This window comes from Uranotaenia lowii, chromosome 3, assembly GCF_029784155.1.
Source record: "Uranotaenia lowii strain MFRU-FL chromosome 3, ASM2978415v1, whole genome shotgun sequence".
Classification (NCBI taxonomy): domain Eukaryota; kingdom Metazoa; phylum Arthropoda; class Insecta; order Diptera; family Culicidae; genus Uranotaenia; species Uranotaenia lowii.
The window spans coordinates 334,793,571-334,807,972 of NC_073693.1; the positions used below are offsets into that span (position 1 = coordinate 334,793,571).

At 39.6% G+C, this 14,402-nt stretch overlaps 1 protein-coding gene across 1 annotated transcript; it reads right to left on the reverse strand.

The window, feature by feature from the left end:
• Positions 1-2,866: 2,866 nt before the first annotated feature.
• Positions 2,867-3,969, reverse strand: LOC129757425 (uncharacterized). Its single transcript, XM_055754645.1, has 2 exons — positions 3,547-3,969; positions 2,867-3,486 (listed from the first exon to the last, which is right to left on the reverse strand). The coding sequence occupies exons 1-2, from the start codon at positions 3,666-3,668 to the stop codon at positions 3,105-3,107; spliced, it is 504 nt and encodes a 167-aa protein (XP_055610620.1). The 5' UTR covers positions 3,669-3,969; the 3' UTR covers positions 2,867-3,104.
• Between the last annotated feature and the right edge of the window lie 10,433 nt (positions 3,970-14,402).

Below are 14,402 nucleotides of genomic sequence, written 5' to 3' on the forward strand. Positions count from 1 at the left end.
AAACGAATTAATGTGCAAATATGGATAATGCACCAAAACAAAGATAATTCACTGTACTTTAATGAAAAATTATTAATAAAAATCATTTTTTTCCGTTTCTTATGAAAATGTGTTCTTCTTATTCCTTCCATAAACGCTGCATATTTCCGGAGTCAATTCCTTGGCACGTTCCACATTTTGGTTATCTGAGACGCGTTCCGAGCCGATTTTCCACTTTTCTTAAGCTTCCGCTTCATTATTGCCCGAAATCTCTCGATGGGCCAGAACTGCGGGCAGTTGGATGAATGCATTTATAGATGAAATATAAGTTATTATAGCGGTAGATGACTTCCCGACTGTGCGTGGTGGCAACTTTCTAAATCTGATCAAAACTTCACAGGACCTTTATGGGTTTTAATGAAGGTAGTACGCGGTTTCGGAGGCATCCTTGCTTGTTCGTACAGCTTCGACTCCATCGTCTCATTCGTCACGAACGCTCAGGGCGTTGCTCCGCAGCTACACATCCCTTGCCAAATTATAAGTTTTTCGGAAATTTGCCCATAGAAGCGAACTTTAACTTCGCAGGAGCAGCTTCTCGTGAAGTTACCATGTAGAAACTCTCCACCCGGAAGCATTCCCAAATGCATGTTGACACTAGTAGTTAAAAAAAAGAAATTAATCGCTCGGAGCAACAATCTCCAACTTTGACAGGTTGCCATTTCTTACACTGTTGATATTACTTCATGAAACTTTCACCCAGGTTATTTAAACTTATAAATTCATCGTTTATACAATTATGAATATTTTACGTTTCCTAGAAAGAGATATACGGCTATTTTTGAAAAAAAAAAGAAAAGGAAAACTTAGAAATTGTGTGAGGAATTAGCTGTTACATTATCAAATTGCAAATTTTCATCTCAAAATTTTGTGAGACTATGTGAAAGTGTATATTCTGGTACAGTGGTACCTGTTCAAATTTGATCAACATCGATCAACGTTTTAGAGATTTTTATTGCAGACCACGTCTGATTATCAACGTGTGTGTGTAGATTTATTCTCTTCTCTCTTTTGACTCACTGCACACAACTCCGTGAAATTCTTACCACATGTAGAGGGCGTCTATGTTCACAAACCGCTGTAAAATATATTTTGAAAGGGTCACAGTAGGTGACGCTGCAACCCAATTGGCGATTTGCAGCAAAGCTGTTTGACATGCAACGCCAACTGGATCTCACTTATGGAACCAACAAAAGGGTGACGATAGCTGTTTTTTAACACGGCTGTGAATACAAATTGTTCCTAAAAATGAGAATTTTGAAAAAACTGGTAAATTACAAAGAATTAAAATTACCGAATCTTGTAAGAAAATCATCAATTTAGTAGTTTCAATGCTTTTTGCATTTACAAGTATAGTTTTTCGGGATTTTTCTAATAAAATTCAATTGAGATTTTGATTTCGAACCAAGAAAAAGCTTGTGTAAAATAAAATCGGTCTTATTCCAGAGGAATACACTTTTTTCCAAAACAAACATGTTTATTGATCTGAAAACGTTACGAAAACGGAACAATATATTAAATCGGTGGTCTACACAATTCATACATTCAGCACAAGAGAGGACAGCATAAAAAGCCAAAGGATTTTCGTCTAGTCGGAAAGACGAGTATTAGGCCAGTAAAATCGACCAAAAAGACTAAGTGGTATGGCGATTCGAATAATTCGAATAATGATTTATAATAAACTCTTTCCAAAAAAACGTAATTTTAATTTTCATAATTCTGGGTATTTAATATATTTCGGATTCGTTTGAATTTGTGACCTTATAGGGGTTTTTGAAACTTGCGTAACTAATTTTAAATACGCATATCCCTTTTAAATAAAAGTTTATTTTTTGAATTTGTTCTCAAAATTTTAACAACTTTCCATAAAATAATCATTTTTTAAAAAATCAACAAGATGAAAATAAATGATTTGATATTTCAATGTACAGGTTGAAATTTTCGAATTTCGTTTTCCTCCTTCGCTATTTTTTCTTGAAAGTTTGATGATTTTTTTTGACCTACGGATAGAAATTACGTGTTAAACTCAACTACAGATATAAGTACATAAAAATTTAAGAAATTAGTTTACCTTTGTAGGAATCACAGGCTTAACAATGTTTCGAATGAATCGTGAGGTAGTTGGTATCCAGTTCTTTTTTTTTTTTTGTAATTTTGAACCCTTTTTATTTCGCCAGTAGTCGTTTGAATTTACGAAAGCAAAATAAGTTGCAATTCGAACGCGTTTGGCAGCAAATTCTTTTCCCATGAGTAATGTCTTCTAATAAACTCGGTGGAAAACTTCAAGTAAATGTTTGTGAAATAACAAAATGTTTTTTTCCGAAATTTAAAGATGACCAGTGATGAAATCTGCGTCTCTGAAATGTTTCGCACTTATCAATTTCGTTTCAGTTGTTCCTTTTAAAAACCTTACTCCCAAAATCCTACATTGGAAACCATTACCATTACCAAGACCTCCCAAGCTGTGGTAAGTTTCCGTAATCTAAAACAAAAAGAAGATTTACTGTTTAACACGTCAACGTAATTTACTTTTCTTACCTTATTGTGTCGTCAAATCCTAATAATTATTATATTTTATGCTGAAATTTGGAATATTATGTTTTGTTTTGGAAATATTATATGCGTTTTGACATAACAGCTCCTAACATCATCATTTTGATTACATGGCCCTCTGAGTGTCGTTTTGAGCTGCAAATCGCCAATAAGTGATTCCGGATTTTTACTGGACACAGTCTTAGATATGTTATGGATACGACACTTCTAGGAATTTCGAATTAAATCATATTACTAACGTTAATTTTAAGAAATTTTAAATTTTATTGATAGTCACAGAGTAGAACATTGAAAAGGTACGGTATAAGTAACATTTTTAAATAATTCCAACGCGATAATGTACCATTTACTACAAAAACGCTCAAAACCCCGCAGCATACAGTACCGTAATCTTGAAGCGCGTCTTTGTATAAACAAAAATGATTCACCATCTCAATCGCTGCTGCTGGTTTATTACATCTTCCGACTAACTGGGGGAATACTTGATTTCAATTTCAGAGAAAAGTCTCTCGACCTCATGATCTTTCGGCATACCGCAAAGTGATTTCCTCTATCCGGTCCAGGTCATCCCAAAGTTCAACGGTACGAATCGTTTCGATTGGAAACTCCGTGTCATGCTCGTAGTCCGGCGAATGTTGCGTATCGTCCACGAACACTTTTATGCCCTCGATTTGAAACCGGAAGATCAGATACAGGAAAGGAAAGCTACAGAAACCTTCGTCGGAGCTGACCGATCCCAGATCGCTCCATCTGGAGTTTTTGTGATTTTGAAGGACGGCACAGGAATCGGTTCCGGTAAGGCGTTCGGATAGAAGCCCAAAATGGTACACGATTCGATCAGCTTCCGCTTGATGATGATTGCCTTCGGTGCGTTCCTGGCACAGGTTGACGGAGAATCTGTAACGGAACCGATAAATTTGTTACCGGCATTCCGATTTCTCGTATCAGCGCACTCACCTTTCGAAGTCATCTTTAAGTTTCACTTTCAGACTTATTTCATCACCACTTACGGGTGGACGCGGTAGGTGCATCACAAACTGTTGACTTGTCAATGAAATCGAATCCAAAGCGTTTGCCATTGCAAAAACGGTGAAAATAATTATAAGTGACACCTCGGAGCCAGTTAATAACGCCAAATGTAGAATATGACTGAGCTGATGCAACCCATTCCTTGTCGAAGACGAGCGATCTTTGGGAGGTAACTAATCTCTGAGAATACCGGACCACATGTTTACACATGAACGCAGAGAGAACGTGCGAAATGTATAATTAGAATTGCGATCTGGTGCCGGCGCAATTCACCACCAGCACCGGACAGCCAGCATGTGCAAACGCTGGAACACCAAATTGTTTGTTTTCCTTTTAGGAAGATTCATTCACAATCGAATATGGGAGGCGAATGAGCTCTCGGGAACACATTATCGTCTGTACAATGATCAACATATGTGGATTCCGGGGGTGACCAGCATTTTGAATATTATATTTTTATTGAATATTAGTTGAATAATGGAAGTCGATTTACAGCAGCGATGCTACAAAAAAATCCGCATCATAAGTGTGTCCTATTATCGTCCATAAGAGTCTCATTGAAACAGAAAGAGATACATTGATGATACAGACAAAAATATGACTTCGCTGGTTTACAGAATGTTTATCATTTAGAAATTATCAAATATCAAGTTAATTATGAAACAAGGAAAACATGCCTTCACACTTCAAACTCAAGTCTTCACTATGATGTTAGTCCGCGTATAGACTGGATATTGTTATTAAAGGATATATGGATATTTAGTTTTGGTTATAATCACTTCACAGAAACTTTACACTGAAAGTCTTTAACTTGAACAATTCGCTCTGTTAAAGCCAAAATTTTGTAGCCACCCTAGCTCACTAGTACCAATTTCGTAGTACTCTGCAAGATCAGAGTAGAACCTTTTGTCTACTTAGATAAGAAGGCACTCACGAAAATTCCTTCAGGAACAATAAGTATACTCCAGCTAGGTTCTACTGAGCAGAAGTTAGCTGAATAAAATTAGTTCCTTATCAACTGCCGCCGCGAGTTGTTCTCGCAATAAAACCTAGTTTACTTTTACCCCGCAAATAAGAAGTTTGTGTTCTATTCCAAACCAAATAGACTTTTTAGTGAACATATCACACCGCGAGTTCAGTGACCCCAATCCGGAAAACTATCGGAAGGATAGCAGCCAGACGTAGTGGAACAACCCGCGGAAGGGACTTTGCGTGCGAGAACCGATAAGTCAGAATTTGCTTATGTTGAGATTTGTCCAATCGAAGGGACAAATAACAAAATACACATAATTAATAAACAAGTATTATATGTAACCATGGAAATGGTTTTAGTATATACGGTAGCGAAATTAGTTAAATGAAGTATTCCAGTTTCTACCAGCAAGAAGTACAGATCTCTCCTTCCACTGGCCAAGTGCTGCACAACAGGTTATGGGCCCAGCACTTGTGGAAAGGAGGAGAAGCGGAATCAAAAGTGGACAGTCATCCAGCCAGGAAACCGATGAAAGGACAACGAGCCGAAGCCAAGGGAAGTCAACGAGCCGGGAACCGTGGAAGGTTGTAAGATCAGGAGCCATCTGGAAGGTCGTCCGACCGGGAACCCAGGTAGAGGTCGACAAGCCAGGAAAAACGGTGGTCTTCGGACAGGTGCCAAGGGAGGTCGTTGGGCCGAATCCATTGCGAGATGACCGGAATCCATAGGAAGGTCAGCGAGCCGGGAGCCAGAGGTGGTCGTCGTGCCATTGGTGAGGCGTCGGGCCAATAGAAGAGCGTCGAGCCGGAACCAAACAAAGTCGTCGGACCGGAGCCACTGGGAGGTCGTCGAACCGGTGCCATGGAAGGTTGTAGGGCTGGAACCAAGAATGCGGTCGTCGGGCCAGATTCACTGATAGGTCGTCGTACCGAAAGCCGTGGAAGGTTGGCGGGCCGGTATCATGGAACGTCGTCAAGTCAGGAACCAGGTGGTGGTCGTTTGACCAAGAGCCACTGGAGGACTTACGAGCGGGATACCACGGAAGGTCGTCGAGCCGGTGCCATGGAAGATCGTCGGACCGGAAAGCCAAGTGAAGGTCGTCGGACTGGAACCACTGGGAGGCGCAGGCTTCAGGAATGGTGTCGAGGCGTAGGAGAAAGCTTCGAGACACAGGAAGAGCGCTGAGACCAGAGCCATGGAAAATAGTCGGGCCAGAGCCATTGGGAGGTCGTCGTGCCAGATCCCGGTAGAGGTCGTCGAACTGGAGCCATGGAAGGTCATCGAGTTGCAACAGGGGCGAGAGCATGTTCCAGTGCGTGCGTTGAAGAGAAGTAGCCCTATCTTCAGGAAGAGCCGCCGGAGGCAGTTAAAAGACTGCGAATGTGTATGTTGAGGAGGAGTGTTGAGATTTGTCCAATCGAAGCAATCGATGGGACAAATAACAACAACATAATTAATAAACAAGTATTATATGTAACCATGGAAATGGTTTTAGTATAAGGTAGCGAAATTAGTTAAATAAAGTATTCCAGTTTCTACCAGCAAGTAGTACAGATCTCTCCTTTCCACTGGCCAAGTGCTGTACAACAACTTATAAAAATCTCCTTGTATTTTACTCAAAGAAAAGATACAGAGTGGAAAACCTCAACGTAACGATATGACACCAGGTGGGTCGTTTTTCTCTCCACAGTAGTGTGTGTGTGTGTGTCAGCGCTCTCGTTCAACACTTCAATACTCCTTCTCGCTAATGCACGAACAACTAATCCTTCGAATCCTGAGCACTCCTGAGTGAATAGCTTCTTGAGCTTCGTGGGTCCCACTGTCTTGGTGAAGACATCTGCAGCTTGGTCACCGGTGGGGAAATACTTGAGGTGTATTAAATCTCTAGCACACAAATCTCTAACATGATGAAACTTTTGTTTTGGCGTCCCAACTTGATGAAGTCCATGGAACTTCGGTTATTTTGTTATCTAAATCGGTTATCTAAATGGTTGTCGGTTGACGCTGTGCTTTTTGACCAGCTTCGGATAGTGCCACATACTCAGCTTCCATGGTCGACGTTGCGACGCACCCTTGCTTTCGACTAGCCCAACTATTTAACCGGTGCACCACCAACTTAAAATAGGTAACCGCTAGTCGACTTACTGTCCGATGAGTCACCAGAACAGACCGCGTAACTATAACCGACAAGTTCCAGACCTTTTTGTCTACCTAACCTCAAGGAAAGATTCTTAGTTCCCAAAAGGTAGCGAACTACGCGCTCAGCTCAACCCAATCACGTTGCGTAGGGGAGCTCGCCTATCTGCTCAAAATCGACACTGTTGCTGCAACATCTGGTCTGGTATTGGTAGCAATGTACAACAGCGCTTCAATAGCGATTGGTATTGTACATTGTTCGACAGCAACTCTGATTCTTGGTGTTTCAGGTATCCTGGGTCTAACGATACCTTAGACTTCTTGGTTTGCTGGAGCCCAAATCGCTGAGCCACTTCACGGATGAAATTTTCAACACCAAACATCATCTTTCTTCACCGATATGCCAAGGAAACAAGAGACGTTACCCAAAGATGAAATCTTGAACTATTTGCGCACTTCTTCTTCAAGACGGATAATATCTGTTTCCTTTTTCGACACTATGATCGTGTCTTCAACGTACAGAAGGAGATAGATCGTATCGCCGCTATCTAACCTTTTGTAGAACAGGCACGCATCAACCATTGACTGCTGGAAACCAAGCTTTAGCAGTAGCGATTTCATGGTAGCATTCCACGCTCGTGCCGATTGACGCAACCCACACAGACTTCGACTCAATTTGCACACAAGATCCTCCTTACCGCGTGTACAAAATCCTGGGGGTTGACGCATGTATATGGGGATTTTTTTTTATTATCTGACAGGTTTGCGCCGGGGGTCTTCAGATTTTCCCCAAAATTGAAAATTTGGTTCATTTTTGCGACTTAAAAACACATGTATTTTTTCAGATTTCTAACATTTTTATTTTTTGAGTTAGCTTCCGTTAGATTTTTTTGTAAATAAAAAATAACCATTTTTCAAAGCTACATAACTCTGTTGTTTCTCAACGGAAATTATAAAATAGCACATCAAAATGCTATGAAATTTTATCAGCTTTCCAAATAGAATAGTTGAAAAAAATTAAATAATGACCTTCAACATGAAAAGTTGTAAATAAACTTTAAATGGCGTTTAAAAGTACCGTCTGCACCACCGAATATTTTGCAAAAAATACCATTGTATAGCTCGATTCATGATGCAACTTTCATCTGAAGACACCAAAGTGGGCCATTAACACCTTGAAGAGTTATGAAAGAAATAATGACAATAAATCTCTTTTTTTGCATCGAAAACAAACAATGGTCGAACAACTGCACTCACATATGGAGATATCAAGCACTTCTAACAACATGGAAACAAAAGAACTTATCAAAGCAGGTAAAGAACACAATTTTTTCGTCCTTTTCAGACTGCCCCTACTCGCATAACAGTCCCATATGAATTTTCGTCATTTTAGGTCAACATAAGGCTTCAACATAAAAGACTAAAAACAGAGGTTTTGTTCTAGAAATTTCGAAAAAAAAATATCCATTCGTGGCTGTCCTATATGAAATATACCTGAATAACAGTCCCATATGTGAAATACCACGGATTTGGTTACTTTTCAATGTTTCTTTCGGTGAAATAATCTTTGGTTTATTGCTTTGAATCATTTAAACATTTTTTTAACTCACTTGATGTCGAATGATGCACACTAGTTTTCGAAGGCAGGTCTGACTTTCTTAGGATTGACTTCTTGAGCGAAAAACTATCGGATGCAATCAAAAATCGTAAAAAGATTCAACTTACAATGTGAAATTCATGATATTTTTTTGCAAAAGTATGTTTCTTTTTCTGACAATTGCATTTAGAAGTTCAAAAATGATCAAATTTAAGTCTTAGAAAGTAGCTTAGTGAGAAAAATATATTTTGTATGGGACTGTTATGCTAGTAGATTCGAAAAAGGTTTCAAATGTGGTCGATTAACAGTCCCATAATGAATAAAAATGGTGATCTCGACCTTACCAATAACCCAATTTCGAAAATTTCAGGTCTAACGATTTATTATGACAACCTAGAAACGATTTTCGTTTATGCTGAAAGTGGTGGTCACAATTTAAAAATATATTCCAAAACAGAAAAAGCTGATTGTCTCGCTTGCTTATTTTTGTACCGTCAACTGGGGCAACATGCAACAATTTTCAACTTCAATGGCTTCTAAAAAACTTATGTTCACAATTAATCCTACCCCTTATGCATCAAAAGTTTTAAGAATGCTGGGGTATCAAATTGGCGTAGTTAGAAAAATTATAGGTTTCTTCAGTTATTTTTCATTTTCTAAAAACATGCGATTTTCACCCTCCTTAGAAAATGGGGTAACTTGGAACAAACTTTGTTTTTTTTTATGAAAAATCTTAATAACACGTACGAAAGTTCATAGTTTTTAATATATTAGCGATGCCTCAAAGATCATAACGCATGACAACACCAATTGCAGTAGTTTTTGGGTCTGTAATAACCAATTTTCACAATTTTTCTGAAAATGAAGATGCTGCATACATTTAGGGGTTAAATAATACTACGAAAAATTCTAAAAGCTGAAATCATTAAAATAAATGTTTGGATGAATGAAGTTCCAATGATTACAAACGCGTGATGCATAACATTCATATTCCAACACATGGAAACGAGATTTACAATGTATTTCTTTGATTTTCATATTGTTGCATTTAACCCCAGACACCTAACGGAATTTTAAAAATATTTATTTAAAAAAATTGGGTGATTGTTCGAAAAATATTTTTACACCAACAATGTTGGTATAACATGAGGAAACCAGTAAAAAGTTTGTAGGTAATATTATCAAGCCGATCCGTCGTACTGGGTAAAGTTTTTTTCGGCATAAAAAAATGCTAAAATTTGTACATTTTTTTTGTAAAGTTTTTTTCGGCATAAAAAAATGCTAAAATTTGTACATTTATTGCGCGATTTTTCAAATTTTACATAAAAATAAAAAACTTAAGAAAACTAGCTTAAGATGTAAGAAATTATGTCATCATCGTTTTGTGATCATTAAAAGATAACTTTATTACAATACATTAAATTAAAAATGGATTTAATGTAGTGTTATATAAATGTTGCATCGAACCCCGCTGTTGCATGATGCCCCGTTTGACGGTATATGAGACTGTTATGAAAGAAAGGGCGGTAGATTGTTGCAGCTTAACTGACTTCATGTTATATCCAAAAATCTCATAACGTATTCGTTTATACCCAGTTTTGCACCAGGTCACAACAAGTTATGCACATTTTACTGTCATTTTTAGAAGTTTATGCGCTAAGTTTTGCATCCGTAATCCCTCAGATTTGATTTAAAATGGACGGTGGAACACTGAAGATTCGTGTGTGAGCGATCGAGGTAGCAAAACACTGACGACGAATTATGTTCGTTCTAGTTTGGTAAACCTCAAAACTGGGCGAATGTAGAAAACGAATACGGTAAAAGTATCATATTTTCATCATTTTACAGCCTGGGCTGGCCATACTGAGCTCTTTGATTATTTTTTGTACAACATTTGTGCCACTTTCTCATACTTTTTTGATCAATGGGAAAGGATTTTGGTGTCCAGTGCTTAGCTCCCGATATGAAAGCTATGTAAAGCACGTCTATATTTCATTTTTTTAATCACATTTTTGTGATCCCAAACACAGGGACTGAACCTTCTACTATTGGCATTGATTATGCTTCACAATGATCTTTGATCGAAAAATTAATAAGTTATATAGGTAGTATTTGACCAGGTTGTAAAAGCAACATTCCCATTATTAGTTACATATATGACATAAACAATACGATACTCAGAATTTTGGTTAAAATTTAAAGTCAGTTTTGCTGCAAACACTCTACAAAGCACGAAAAGTTGTGTTTTTTTACCTGCTTTGGTAAGTTCTTTTGTTTCCATGTTGTTAGAAGTGCTTGCTTTCTCCATATGTGAGTGCAGTTTTTCGACCATTGTTTGTTTTCGATGCAAAAAAAGAGATTTATTGTCATTATTTCTTTCATAACTCTTCAAGGTGTCAATGGCCCACTTTGGTGTCTTCAGATGAAAGTTGCATCATGAATCGAGCTGTACAATGGTATTTTTTGCAATATATTCGGTGGTGCAGACGGTACTTTTAGACGCCATTTAAAGTTTATTTACAACTTTTCATGTTGAAGGTCATTATTTAATTTTTTTCAACTATTCTATTTGGAAAGCTGATAAAATTTCAATGCATTTTGATGTGCTATTTTATAATTTCCGTTGAGAAACAACAGAGTTATGTAGCTTTGAAAAATGGTTATTTTTTATTTGCAAAAAAATCTAACCGAAGCTAACTCAAAAAATAAAAATGTTAGAAATCTGAAAAAATACAAGTGTTTTTAAGTCGCAAAAATGAACCAAATTTTCAATTTTGGGGAAAATCTGAAGACCCCCGGCGCAAATTGTCAGATAATAAAAAAAAATCCCCATATGTCTTCCTCTAGGCTACCATTTAAGCATGCGTTCTTCACGTCAATGTGTTTCACATGTAGTCTACGATGACCTGCGATCGTTAACAATACACGAAACATCGACTGCATCGCTACGGGGGCGAATACTTCCTGGAAGTCCGTACCATACTGCTGGGCAAACGCCTGTGGCACAAGCCGTGCCTTGAACTGCAGTATCTTCCTGAAGCGTCTTTCTTGAGTTTGTAGACCAATTTCGAACTAATCGCACAACGACCTGGTGGCAATGCAACGAGTAACCAAGTATCCGACGACAGAAGCGATTCATAGCTCGGATCCATTCGGCGCTGTTCGAACACTTCATTGCTTCAGAGTAACTCCTTGGTTCTCCCTCAACGACGCAAGCTACGCCAACAATGTAATCACTTAGATTGTTGGGCGGCTGTCCAGCGTTTCTCAGGTTCGATCTACGTGGCTGTGGTGGCTTTTCCTCTTCCTGTCGAAATCCTTCGGCACTTCCATAAAAATCTTTATCAGTGTCTGTTAGTCCTTCAAAATCTTCTTCATTTTCTTCACTTTGCGGAACTAAGCCGAAATCACTGTTTTTCTTCTCCGTATCCAACTGCAACTCGATGTGTACTTCAATGTGCTCTCGCCCTCCTTTCTCGAATTCGTCGGAGACTGGATCTTTTCAAGGGAACTTAAATTGCAGTTGGAGATCCTACCTAGTTATGTGCATGCTCGTACTGCTACCGATAAACAACTGCAACTTCAACCAATAGTGCAGGGGTGTCAAGTAGCATAGCAAAGTAAAAATAATAACGCGGGGTAATACCACAATAGATCAACTTAGTGGTCACAGTGGACTCTCTCCTCAACACGAAAAAAAACACCTTCTTCTGGGCTTTTCTTCCCATCCGAACACCTTGAGGTGGCTTATACCCGGCTTCTGCCTTGTCCACAGCTTATAGGACGTTTTTTTAACTGTTCTAGATGGGAGCCGGTTCTGTATGTACGATGCCGCTGCGATTGCCTCTCCCCAATAACATTTAGCGAGGCCAGATTTGTAAAACATACAGCCAACCATCTCTTGCAGATACCGATTACGACGATCTGCTACTCCGTTTTGTTGGGGGAAGTAACCGGCGGTAAGCTGCGACTGGACCCCTCCGTCTCGATAGATTCTCTCAAGATCTCTATTCACAAACTCGCCTCCCCGGTCCGAGTGAATAACGACAGGCTTTCTGCCGAACATGTTCTCGGTAATCCGAACATAGTTCATGGTGCAACCTATGGCTCCTGCTGTCTCTTCCAATAGATACATGACGAGATATCTACTGAAACCATCAATAATTACGAGGAAATGCTTATCTCCACCGGGGGTAGAGGTACGCATCGGTCCGCAAACATCCGCATGGACCAACTGCAGAGGCTTTGTTTTGTGGCTTTGGGCATGGAAATCGACGTTCGGACCGCGACCAACCCCGGAATCGCCCTTATGTGGGAAAACATAAAATTGTCCTAAGTCCTGTGATCAAAACTCGCGGAAGTGGAGTCGAAAGAACAGCTCGTGCGTGATAAAATCTTGCGCATTCATCACGAGAACAAGGATCTCTCGCATCGTTCCATCGCTAAAACGTTGGGAATCGCGAATTCCACAGTGTCACGAGTGATTAAGCGGTTCGAGGAACAATCGACCACCGATCGAAAGCCCAGAAGTGAAGGAAAAGGTATTCCGTACAACACCAAAAATCACAACCGCGTAGTTGGGGCCTGCTTCCTCTCCTGAAGGCCCACAACGTCTGAACAATCTTCTGGTTGGATTTGGCCTCATGTCACTACTCCAAGGACGTGCTAGTGGTAAGCGGACGAACCAAGCTAACATAATGTGCTTTTTTAGCCATTTTGTGACATCGGGGGATGGTACTGCTTGGTTTGGGGGACTGAGCAGTCCGCCAGCCGCAGCAAGGCGATCAGCCCTTTCGTTGCCAGGGATTCCTGAGTGTAATTTGTAATTTGTAATTTATTAACTTAAACGTAGCCTATCAGTTACAATGAACTATTAATTCAGGTTAAGGAGACACTTTCATAAAATAAACTTTTGGAATGTTAATAAAATATTGGTATAGTTTCTCTCTAGTTGGCTCGGTTCAGTGCGGCCTTGAAGGTGGTTAGCGAATTAGCGTGCTTAGTTGCCAAAGGTAGGCTGTTCCAACAGGAAGCTCCATACACTAGTACGCTCTTCCTAGATGTCGTCGTATGTTGCGGGATGATGAAACATTTGGCTCGATCGTTTCTTCCTCGCTGCAGGTGATTTAGGAGATAGATAGGTAGCCCTAGGTCATAGCCCTGACGCATGAAGCAACAAATTCGTCTTCGATAATTCTCCAGAAGATCGCAGCCAAGTATTAGTCTTCTGGTGGTCTCGGTAGTCTCCCTACGTTTTAGATTGAAGACAAATCTAGCTGCCGATTTGAAGCACCTAAGCAGCTGGTCCTTGCATGCTGCTGATAGACCTGGGAAGTAAACTACGTCGCAGTATAAAAAGAAGGGAACAATAACAGATTGGACCAATTTAAGACGGATTGGGAGTTGGAGAACTGATTGAAATTTGCGGAACGTTCTGAGAGTGAGAAAAACCTTAGATGTAACGCCATTTACATGGTCGGTCCAATTCAGATTGTGGTCCATTATAAGACCCAAGTTTTTAACTTTATTCATCAGAGGGATGGTGTGGTTACAGAAAACAATGTCAGAGTCTGGATTTACTGTACCTCTCTTGGTGAAAACAATCGCTTGAGTTTTAGTGGGATTGAGCGATAGAAAATTATTTCTACTCCACAACTCTATTCCCGCCAGATCTACATTAATTGATCGCACTAGCTGTTCTATTTCAGTTATTGGCCCGTTGATGTAAATTTGCAAGTCATCTGCATAGAGCTGATAACTGCATTTTAAGATGGAGGGGAGACTATTGACGTAAAGGCTAAAAAGTAGGGCACTTAAGCACGAACCTTGAAGGCAGTTGACGATCAGATCTCGTAGCAGACGGATGTGTTTTTTGATCAGAAGCTTCAAGCGGTGTTTTTTTAAGTCGTGCGTTATTTCTGTGCCACGTTGTTTTGCCATTTTGCCACAATGGCTGACGGATTGATAAAAAATACTTTATCATTTCGGTTCCCCGATGATGCTCCAGGACCATCGATTGTTGAAGTAGCCCGTTTCGTCAAAGGTTTTGACGCGGACAAGTCGACGATGGAAACATCA